The sequence below is a fragment of the Neomonachus schauinslandi genome, chromosome 15 (genome assembly GCF_002201575.2).
Source record: "Neomonachus schauinslandi chromosome 15, ASM220157v2, whole genome shotgun sequence".
NCBI classification, from domain to species: Eukaryota; Metazoa; Chordata; class Mammalia; order Carnivora; family Phocidae; genus Neomonachus; species Neomonachus schauinslandi.
Genome location: NC_058417.1, coordinates 47,491,575 through 47,504,159, shown reverse-complemented (window position 1 = coordinate 47,504,159; position 12,585 = coordinate 47,491,575). Strand labels below are relative to the sequence as shown.

At 37.0% G+C, this 12,585-nt stretch overlaps 1 protein-coding gene across 1 annotated transcript in view; it reads right to left on the bottom strand.

Annotated features, from left to right (window-relative positions):
* CEP112 (centrosomal protein 112) overlaps positions 1 to 12,585 on the bottom strand; it is a 409,030-nt gene that overhangs the window by 291,652 nt on the left and 104,793 nt on the right. The window contains exon 16 of the mRNA XM_044921845.1: positions 5,896 to 5,975. Coding sequence (XP_044777780.1) covers positions 5,896 to 5,975 — 80 coding nt within the window. The remainder of the gene's footprint in view (positions 1 to 5,895; positions 5,976 to 12,585) is intronic.

Here is a 12,585-nt window from a genome sequence, read left to right as displayed (position 1 = left end):
AGAAAAACATAACACAGAGAATGAACATGACATAGTCTGAACATCTGAGTTGATGGAAACCAGTCAAGGAAAGCTGACAGCAGTAAAGACACTGAGGAGGTACTCAGGCAACTGAGCTTTGAAAAAACATCATGGGCACAGGAGGTTAAGCAGACTGATTCTGGACTTCCTAGAAATTACCAACCCGAACTCTTGACGTTGTGTCTGAAACACTTCATCTTTTACCCTTCAATACAAAATACCTACTTTTACAGACAGTGCAGCGATCCCAACAATAGTTTAATGGAAGGCAAAATAACTATTTTATACTAAGTTAATAAAATGAAATGAACAGGGGCGCCTGGGTGGCTCAGTTGGTTAAGTGACTGCCTTCAGCTCAGGTCATGATCCTGGAGTCCCAGGATCGAGTCCCGCATCGGGCTCCCTGCTCGGCAGGGAGTCTGCTTCTCCCTCTGACCCTCCCCCCTCTCATGTACTCGCTCTCTCTCATTCTCTCTCTCTCAAATAAATAAAATCTTTAAAAAAAAAAATGAAATGAACAATATCTGATGTTATCGACGAAAGCAGGAAAAACACATCTAACTTCCAGAACATCACACTGTGGTCTGTGTGGACAGTACCCTCCGTATTGTGGGCACTAATACGTAGTTACCACACTATTAAACTGACAAATAGTGTATTATGCAACACAAAGCCTGCACACCCATGCACAGAGGCCACAGCCAAGCCCTTGCCTACTGTGTCCCGCACTGTGTGCTCAGTACCAACAAAAATCCTAGAAGAAAATAAATGTTGGGAGGAATTCACAAACTAATTTGATTAAAATCACATATAAGGCACTGAATGTATACACAAAGCAAGTGATGCCCTAAAGAGTTTTGCATTCTTCATAGAAAGTACACGGTGTGTCCAGAGATTTTAAAATCCGTACCTCAAATTCTGTATGAAACATCAAACCCAGAACGTACAACTTCCTACGTATGTCAGTTCTCACATCACATACCCTAATAAATACTAGCACACATGCTTAATACAAAAGAACCAACTTGTGATATTTAAGTAACACAAATTTCTTGTGAATAATGTCTGTTTCAAAAATAGGTAGAGCTGTAGAATGGCATAAAAGAAGAGCTTAACAAATGGAAAGGCATCTCATGTTCTTGCATAAAAAGACTTAACACTAAAAGATGTCAATTCTTCCTTTGTTGAACTATACATGTTCAATAACATTAACCAAAAGACTAATTTTTTTTTTAACTAGACAGCTAATTGTAAAGCTCAAGTGGAAAAATTTTACAAAAAGAAAAAAAAGATTTTTAAAAAGACCACTGTGGCAGCATAAGAGGTCCTACTAGAGATTAAATATTATTTTTAAACTGCCGTAATTAAAAGAGTCTGAGACTGGTGCGAGCATATCCATATCTCTGGAGTGGAACAGAAAGTCTAGAAACACGTCCAGTGATGGCCCTGTAGCAGAACTCAAAAGAGGGAAAGGCGAGATTATTAAAATAAATGATCTTGAAGTAGCTGAGAAACCATCTGACAACACAAACAACGGATCCATACCTCACAACCTACACTGGATACATTCCAAATGGATCACAGATTTAAATGTTAAAATCAAACCATATATGCACTAGAAGACAAATGGAAGAATTTTCATCATGTGTTCATCACTAGAGAACTGGTCAAATAAATTATATCAAATACATAAATTAGAATGAGGAAGCTCTTTATGTCCTTATATGAAACAATCTCCAGTTCATATTGATAAGTAAAAACAACAAAAAAAGAAAGACCAGGATAAATGTAAAGTATAAGGGGAAAAGATAGGGAAGAAATGTTTATACTTGCCTATGAAAGGATACACTTTCCCAAAAAGGGAAAATGTATAGCTAGAAGGCTTATATGGAAGGGGAGCTTTTTCCTATATGCTCTTTTTTTTTTTTTTTAACTTTCAGATTTTAAACCAAAGTACTCTATTAACGAGCTTTAAAAAAAGATGATTAGAAAATTCTAAGGGTACAATGAACCACTGTTTCATTTTTCATTATAGTATTTTTATTTACAGGAAACTCTAAGCAAGAGCAAACAACATATATTTCTAAATATTTATATATTCAAATATCTTACATAGCTACATTTTATATATTATAAAAATTTGCAAAAAGTCAGGTAAACATGTTTCAGGGTTATAAAATAACTACGACAAAAATGTAAGGCAATGATTAAAAAGAAGAATATAGGAATATTCAGTTTTCATGAGACATCTCCTTTTACAAAAATGCATGATTAATTTGTTTTAGTAATGTCAAGAGGCCTCTGGGCTAAGAGGTTAAGGCCCAGATTTGAGTTCATTTTATCCTTCTGTATTTTTTCTTAAAACCCAGTAAAACTTTTATTTGTGGTGTATACATTCACACACAGTCATATATACATATATGTGTACATATAACAACAATGACCAAAACAATATGTTTTAGTTAAATAAATGCTTGCTTCCTATAGGCTGATTTATCACCATATCATCTAAAGACCAATATTATCATATGTTCTAGTGAAATTATGACTATATATTTTCAGTACTAATAAGCTTTCTGGTTTTTAGTTAGTATTGAAATATATATATGTGTGTGTGTGTAGAAATATTTATAACATTTACAATTTGACAATGCAAAAAAAGTTAAAATGGATCAGAATAAATGTTTCAAGGCAGTTTTGTATTTTATTGCAAAAGAGGAATTTGAAAGGTATCAATCAAAAAGATGACTTTGGAATGTTTCATTAAATACTTTAAAATAGACAATATACTGGGGTGCCGGGGTGGTTCAATTGGTTACATGCCCAACTCTTGGCTTCAGCTCAGGTCATGATCTCAGGGTCATGAGATTGATCCCTGTGTCAGGCTCCATGCTCAGTGCAGAATCTGCTTGAGATTCTCTCTCTCCCTCTGCCCCTCCCCCACTCGTGTGTGTGTGTGTGTGTGTGTGTGTGTGTGTGTGTGTGTGTGTGTACGCTCTCTAAAATAAAAAATAAAATCTTAAAAAAATAGACAATGTATACAATATCTCAGAACAATACTTTTATTTTTATAGCACCAAAACTTAGATACCAAATTTGTTAAATACATGAATATTGAAAAAGGAATAAACCAAATATATACTATCTACCTTTACTGTCCATAGATTTTAACTTCTCTAAAAAAAACAAAAACAAAAACTTTTTCAGTGTTAGTCTTTCAAAGAGTTATACCAAATGATCTTGCTATATACGGTTATTTTCCGTTCATTAGTCTACCAAGCTTCCCACATATTTTAATTGTCTTTGAAGAATAAAAAATGAACACAATTCATACCATTGATAGTTTCAGATAGCTTTCAGTTACTGGAAGTTATTAAAATTATTTGCTAGAATAAAAATAAAGTAGGAAGCAAAAAATATTTGGGATATATGTTGAATAAAAACTGTAAGTAGTACAATAATATCAAACTAATTTTATTTCTGAAAAACATTAACAATAGACAAATGAGCTTTAAGGAGTTAGCATTTAAAGTGAATGCCGACCTCAAATCAGGGTCCCTCTTAAGTAACGAGAGTTTCTCAGGGCTCTTAACTGAAGATTGAGTTGAATATATTTATCATGTGTTCACACATATATGAATTCCTATGTATGAATTCTTGTTCTCTGCTGTCCTCTACCATACAGTCAACATGCACAGAAGGAATAAACCCTTAATGAGTGGACGAAAGAAGGATTACATGAATGAATGCCACCACATTCTAAATTTTCCACTTTGTATATATTTATTATGGAAAAAAAGTCTTGTTAATAAGGCATACCATATAGCTGTTTTTCAGAAAAAATGGAATTGTCTTTGGACCAAATGTGTCTAACACAATTCTTAGATTCAAAGGCAGTAGCAATCACCCTCCAGACTATTTTCCTTTGGGGCAGTAGCCAGCTTGTACTGTTTACTCTGAAGTTCAGGCCACACAAGAACTTACTCTGCTCCTCTCAGTGCTATAGTGTTAGGATCATACAGACATTTAGTTGAAATGAAAACATCACCTACACAGAGAATGGGAGAAACAGGCCTATGGCGGAATTTTAGTGAACCCCTGAAATAGCCTTTTGACCCCAAGTAAAATTTGGTATTTTGGTAAAGACCTTTAAAGCCTTTAAGAATGTTATGTGGCCCAGTGAATGATAATGTTGTATACAGAAAACCAAGGATGCTTAGGGTTCTTTCATAATGTTTCAGTGAACATTAAAAGATACCACACTGTTTTACACATAAACTCCCAATATCCCATGGAAAAAATCTTTCTGAATCCCAATTGCACTTACTGTCAACAACTGAGTAGTATTTCCAATGCCTAACGTGGACTATATAAAATCATAAGAGCTGTATCTTCTAAACCTTCTACTTGTTTTAGCATCATATCACAATCTATAGACATCTTAAATACTAAACAAATTATTTGTTGGTGTACTGTTATTTAAAGGGATTATCTCTTCTGTTAGGGATTAAAAAATGTAAATCAACAAACCAATGAAAAAAGTATAAAGAAATTATAAAAGAACAAAGTAGAACAAAAGAGAAATGAAAAGTATGATAAATTGGGTAGATGAAGAAAGTTATTAATCAACATTTTAAGGAGGAAAAATGAATGAAGAATAAAGGGAGGGCATCCCTTCCTTGAAGGAAGCAAGAAGGCCCTAGTTTTGTCACTATCCAAGTTAGAGTATAAAATACACTTATTTATTTATTTAACTTAATCTTTAATGAATATTATTTAACTTAATCTTTAATGAATACTATAGTTCTCCTCTGACTTTATCTAATTCATACATGGTGATGTGAACAAATAAGCAATAAGTCCTTGTGCAGATAAAAAATTGATATCCATGATGTCCTAGTACATAAATTATTTTAAGATGTTCTATATGACAACTCAGCTAATACATTTTCTTAACAAGCAAAAGGAGGGAGAGGAAATGATTATGTAATCTGCCCAGGCAGAATCTGATACTAAATTTGCTTGATTCTGGGTGTTATTTCTGGCCTTTCTGTAAGTTATTCTTGTTTGAAGGTTTGAGGAAGAAAGAAAAATCGAATTAGCTGATTCTCTGGGATGGGAGTTAGCTAGATATAATGCACTCAAGTAAGCTTCCCTTCTTAAATCACTTTTTTGGGTCAAGTACCCTCTTCTTATCACTCTGTAATATAATTGCCAAAGTTCTTGAAAATCTTTCCAACCGATTCTAAGGTCCTCCGGGAAGAGACTACACATTGCCTGACACATGGTGGAAACTCAGTATTTAATGACTAAATCAATGTTTTTCAGCTAAAAACTGAGTGATAAAACCTACCGATAAATAGGGCCTAATCAACCTAGTAAATGAATGGAGAAGATAAATAAAATCTGACGCTTTAATGTGTATATTTAAGTGTTACATCATGAGACAAATCTTTTCCAAATATGCCTGTGTAATAGTCCCTTTTCAGATATAACTGGAACATTTCATTACCCAAATTTCTCCAAAAAAAAATCTACAGAAAAATTTCTAAATGTTCTAAGACCTAAATCTTGTTTTTTTCTTCTTAATCTGTTTTCATTTAAGAGGAAGAAAGCATCTAAAACCACTAAGTTCTATTTTCTTACATTCCTATCACTTAAAAACAGATGAACTGATTTTTCCTTTTTGAAAAAAAAATATGTGCTGGCTGGTAATAAAATTCAGAAAATAGAGATTCATGGTGGAAAACCAATTTAAACTAAACCACAGCAAGGCTCTTAGAAAAATATGATGTTTAAGTTCTAGTTGCTTAATGTGGCTCACAGTCTAGAAAAAGAGTATTTTTTAATTAAATATATTACAATTTTACTCACTTCAGTGCTTCCTCAAATTTATGGATTTTCTTTTGAGCATCTTCTTTCTCTTTATCAAGTTCACTCTGCAGGTCATTAATCTGCCATGATGAAGACGTGTAAAAGTTACCAGAAGACAAGCATTCAGAGGAGAAATACAGACAATGAAACAGTCCTCTTAAATCTATTTTTAATATAAAATTAGATTTAGATATTTCAAGATAGAGACTTGGTTAACCATAATCATTTACCATACAACTATTTCAATACTATACTTATAATACCAATTTTCTGGCCAAAGTTAGTAATTGAGTCAACCTGTATATGGAGTTCCTGTAAAATACACTGATGTGTAAGAAATTCAAAAGGAGCAGTCACTTGTGAATCTTTTTGAACTTACATAGTAGCCAAAGGAAGGGAATCTCTCGAGATTCAGGAGAATACAAAAAATCAGGTGTCTATATTCTCCAGACATACACAGGTTTTGATGAAATAGCCCTCTCTTGGTGGGAATGGTTTGTATAATCATTCACTGAGTTTAGGAGGCAGTCCCCCCACCATGAGGATCTCTTTCCTAAAAGTAGCATCCTTTGAGTCAGTGGGATGGTGGCATGAATAATGAGGGCCAAACGAAACTTTCTCTTCACAGAAAGTTCACATGCAAATACAGATAAGCATATCCAACATGGACACTATGTGGATCTACAGGGAAAGGAGACTTTGGTACAGCTGGACAGAAAGGGAGGAGTAAAATGGCAGCCATGCTTCCACACACGAGGCAATGGAGGGTACGGAGCCATGCTGGTGGGTGAGAAAACGCAAGTCACTTACTGAGGGGAGGACACCGCTGCACACCCCCTGGCAACCCAGGTGAGGCTGACAGCACCACGGGTGGGCACAGGGGACAGGAGAGGAATGACAAGCACAAAACCAACAACACACACACACACATGCGCGCACACGCATTCACAAACCTTTTCAAACACTGACTCAGGGCTCGCCCAAAATACTTGGCTATTTATATTAGTTTGGATGGAGACCTCTCCAATTCAAAACTTTATACTCTTTGACCTTTTCCTTTGATAATTCTCTTGTGTTTTTCTCCTCTGGTGGTTTAGTAAGATAAATACATAAAATCACCTGTCTGTCTGTAGACTGAAAGGAGAGAGAGGAGAGGGAAAATCGTCCATGAGTTTGTTCATATTCTCATATTCCATGAGAATATCAAAAGCTTCTACTGGCTGCTGTGAGACCAAGAGGTGAGAAAAAACTGGAAACAGGAACATGCAGGGTGGTGGCAAGTGTAGGCACTTGGGAAAATAAAGACAGGGGACCCCTCTCCCCCATATCTTAAATGGTAAAATTAAAATACCTCATTAATACCTATTTATTAAAAAGAGAAAGAGCAACTAACCTGCCTTGCAAATTTTTGCCACTACATTTATTTTACTTTACATGGGGAAAAAAAAGTCAACTGCCCAAAATTTTACCAGGTCCTATACTGAAATTATTGTCTTACTTATATTGGATCCCTGGTATGTATTATAGGCTTGGCACATAGTAGGCATGCTAAATTGGAGTAGATACATTAATAAAGCAACAGAAGCACCATCCCAAAACGGATCTGGTCTCTTTCATGTACAGAATCAAAGAAATTAAAGCCCAAAATTAAACTCAGAGATGACCCAATGCAGATATTTTGGAAACATTGTTTGTTTTGGTTTTGGTTTCTTTTTAAAATCTGATTAATTTAATTGAGAGAGAGAGAGAGAGACCATGAGCAGGGTGAGAGGCAGGGGGAGAGGAAGACAGACTCCCCTAAGAGCAGGGGCCCCAACGCAGGGCTCTATCCCAGGACCCTGAGAGCATGACCTGAACCAAAGGCAGACACCCAACTGACTGAGCTACCTAGGCACTGCTTCACAATTATTTTTAACATATACTTCTCTAATAGTCAATAAGCAAAAAACCAACCTCCATGTCCTATCTTTTTAAATAACAGCTTAGCACATTTGCCTCTTCTCCTACCCATTTTTTCTTTTAAATAATCTGATTAATTTGATCCAGATAGCCGTTTTCACATTTTTTAACTCTCAAGAAATTTTTACATCTGCATTATTTTATATCATTCACACAATAAACATTTAAATTCAACTTTATTTTCGTTAATGTGGCATTCAGCACTACTTCTTTTTTATTCTTGAGTGTCTTTTTTTGTTTTGATTTGATGTTTTGCTTATCCTTAGGTGGGTGAAAGTACATCAGCTAGTAATTTTATTTTCAAAAAGAATATCTTGGTGATCTATCTCTGAGGCTTTACACATCCAAGAAGGTCAGCTGTTGCCTTCACACATGAAGGAAAAATTACGTATGAGATTACTGAGTCACAACATTTTGGCCTAACAACAGAGCATATGTCACTCTACTGTCTTAAGACATTTATCCCTGCTCAGCGGGGAGTCTGCTTCTCCCTCTTCCTCTACCCCTGCTTGTGCTCTCTCTCACTTACTCTCTCTCTCTCTCTCTCTCTCAAATAAGTAAATAAATAAATTAAGGGGCGCCTGGGTGGCTCAGTCATTCGCGTCTGCCTTCGGCTCGGGTCATGGTCCCAGGGTCCTGGGATCGAGCCCCGCATCGGGCTCCCTGCCCAGCGGGAAGCCTGCTTCTCCCTCTCCCACTCCCCCTGCTTGTGTTCCCTCTCTCACTGTCTCTCTCCCTCTCTCTGTCAATTAAATAAATAAATAAAATCTTTAAAAAAAAAAAAAAAAGACATTTAGATTTGCAACCAAGGAGACTAAACTGACCTGATCTTTGCCCCTTCTTGCCCCAGCTTGGATACTTAGAAAATCACTCTCTGTACTGAGGATCAAATGTTGTCGAATCTCTTTACTGGTTTTTTTTTTTTTTAATTTAAAGATTTTTATTTATTTTTTGACAGAGAGAGACAGCGATAGAGGGAACACAAGCAGGGGGAGTGGGAGAGGGAGAAGTAGGCTTCCCGCTGAGCAGGGAGCCCGATGCGGGGCTCGATCCCAGGACCCTGGGATCATGACCTGAGCCGAAGGCAGACGCTAAATGGCTGAGCCACCCAGGTGCCCCTCTTTATTGGTTTTTATCTGATATAGGGTGAATCTCCTCTTTCTGTATACACAGACCTTCAGGAAAGGTCTCTCCTACCTTTCCTTCAAGTTAATTGATTCTGAGTCCCCTTTAGGAATATTGATCATTGTCTACTGGTTTTCTGTTTTCTGCTTTAGTATCTATTCTCTGCCTGTCCTTTGCAGTCTGCAGGTTAACAGTCTGTCCTTCAGATCACTGATGGGGTGCTCCACAGCACCAGCTCTACCTTGCCCAGCTCCCACGTAGATGTCAGCGCTGCTGTTGTGTTTTCAGGTTCTTCACCTCCTTCCCATGACAATTGCCTCCACTTCACTCCACCTTTTTCTTTCTTATGATGTCTGCTCTTCTTTTCTAGACATTGTATCTTCCGGTACTTTACTGATGAGTTCCTTTTGATGCTTTCTTTTGGAGTAATACCTTTCGAAGACACTCCTTTCTCGGAGTCTTCTGTATAACACTTTCCCTCCTTTGCTCTGCACTATTTTGCCACAGACCCCATTATGGCTCGGTTCTCCAACTCATTTGTAAATGGCGTATTATACATTTGGATTTGGTGCTTGAGCAAAAATGCAGGGGGCACAACCTCACTTCCATTACGTGTCTGCTAGTGTGGCCTCCTCCTCCAGGCTGCAGCGCCAGTCCAAGTCCCAGGAAGCCCCCAGGATGGCAGACTGGGGATCTCCACTGAGGAGGGGTTTCTTTCCACACCTCACAGCTCACTAGTGCGGGACTCCGAAGCCACATGCCACCAGGGGAAGTCATAAGGAGCCACTGGTGGAATTACCGATCAGTCAATAGTATTTTACATATTGGCACTGTACCTCCCATGCATGGCACTACCAGGGATTTCCCCTGTTTCTTTTTCTCTGGGACTCAGAACTCTCAGAACCTCAGAAAGCATAACTGAGGTTTACCTCTTTAAGTTAAAACTTCAAAAAATTACCCATCTTTGAGAAAAATCTATCTGAAATTACACAGTGATTATGAGTGTGAGCTCTGGAGTCAGACTCCATGGGTTTCTACCCTTCTCCTCTACCACTTACTTAACACTGTGCCTCAGTTGCATCCCCTGAAAAAACAGGAATAACAGTAACTATACCTTAAAAGTTGTGATAGGTTAATAAGTTACTCCATGGAAAATAAGTAATTGTGATGAGTTAATAAATTATTCCATGTAAAGCTCTTAGAACAGTATTAGGAACATAATAAATGCTCCACAAATGTTAAAAATTATTATCATTACCTTCTCAGATTGAATACTCTATAACTAAACATTTTCTTGAAAACTCAAGGTCATTGTCGAGACCCGAAGTCACAGGGATGGCACAGTACAGTAAATCCCCTAGGTGCACTGGCTGCCCTTTCCGAAGATGGCCCCTGGATTGCTAATAATGGGAGCTCTTATAAAAGTGCTGTTTATCACTCTCTCTTCAATCTTAACCTGTGTCAGGTTTGCAGCCGTGACTTCCTGATGCTGGTCAATGTGCTAACGCAAGCACCTTGATCTGATTTATTGCCTCTAAAAGCACTGGAACCATTTCTAAGGCAGAAATGGGACTATCTGAGGGGCGGAAGGAGAGACTTCCCTCTGAGGTAAACATACATGTGTCGATGCACAGACTTTTGAGCTGAGGGGTCCTTAAAGCTAGAAGCTGTTTCTCCTTTATTTCTACATCCCCAGCACCCAGCACAATTCCTGGGCCAACACAAAAATTGTTTTTCCATTTGTCCTTAATTGAATATATTTGTATTGTGTGGTTAAGGGCCTTTTTGGATTTTAGTTTTAGCTTTTACCTATATTCCAGATAGCCTTTTTGGATTTTAGTTTTAGTTTTTACCTATATTCCAGATAGTTTACCTATATTCCAGGGGTGATAAAGATAATGCTACTATCCACCCTTGCTTTTTAATGTACGCAAGGCAGTGGAGAATAATCTGAACTGATCTTGTAATCCTTTCCCTACTCTATATGGTTAATACCAAAAGTGAATTTTAGTAACTTAAATAATGAAAATACAAACCGGAGAGTCAAAGATAGAGCATATATTCCCCAACATGAGAGTTTGTTGTAAATAATTGAACTAGACATAAGCACAATTACTGAACATTTACTAAATGTATGTAAATGTATGTAAATGTATGTAAACATATGTAAAATATTATTAATATTTTCCCTGGCAACCCAAGAATTTACTAAGTAATCAAGAAAGAAGTACTTGTATCAATAAGAAAGAGATTCCGCTCTGCACAAGAACACAGATACCGGGTGGCAGACACGCTGGTATGGGAAGGAACAGTGAACTGCTGCTCACCCACACATCCACAGCCTGGCTAACCCCACCCCATCTCCAACTCGGCTTCCCCACAGGAGACATGTGGGCACTGGGCTGCATGGCTTCTTTCTGTAAGTCGTTTCGTTGTGCAATTTCATTGTTTAAAACTTGACTCAAGGCACACTGTCCTCTTAAAGAAAATCATGCCAGTGGTAGTTGGAAAATACTACACAATATATTATGTGTAAAGCTGTGAACATTTTAAATTATTTTAACCTAATGAAAAGAATTTTAAGTGAATGCAAAACATTGGAATACTATTTTTGATGGTTTTGAACTCCAGCAGACTTTATATCTCGTCTGTTACACAGTTACATCAGAGAAATTATAAGCAGGTATTGGAATTCTAGCTCATTTTAGAATATACATGCTTAACATCTGTCCCTCAAACTTCTTTAGGTAAACAGCACCATCTTTCACTCTTTGGTGCCTGTTTGGAAAACAAGCAATAGGTTATTTGTAGGAGGCAGGTGTTTCCTTGCTAGTAAAATCATTTAGCCTAACCATTTCCTGATTTAACAGACTAGGACACTTCATCAAACAATGACATTTAGTTTTACTACCTATTATTTGTTTGATGTTCAAAGATCTTAAGAGCAGGCAATAGCCACTAGAGATCAATAAAAACCATTAGATAATGTGTGTGTGCTTAAATTAGGGACAGCATTTGATGCTGTTTCTCTTACCTCAAAGACAAGTTAGGACCTCTCATGCTGCTTTCTTATTGGCATGAGGAAGTAATGTCACTCAGATGGCATTTCCTCCTCCTGAACAGATATTCAGAACTAAGTTTTCTACCAAGAGTTATTGAATGTGCACACCTGTAACACTGGCTAACAAACAAAAAACCTATACAACCCATTTAGCTACTGACTTCCACAGTCCAGGACTATGTCAGATTTATGTCAGCTCTTTGCACAGTCAAAAAGGATATTCCCTGAGGGGGGTACGAGACATCCAATCTTCAAGGACTAAGATCACAGCAGGTTTAATAAAGAAGAACAGATGTCAATGTAAAAGGGGGAGATTGTGGAATTAATTGTAAAACAAAAAGTGACATGCTGAGCAACATTCTTCCAGTATAAATAATGTTAGAACATATGCAACGGGAACAATTGAGCTTATTTTCCTTTTTAAGATTGCTATTATTTTAAACACTTCTTATTTACATTGAAAACAACTAACACACTTTAACTAGTGACATTATTAAAAAGCTAAAGCCAACTGATACTTTGTGGAAAGGGAAAAGCTGTTACGA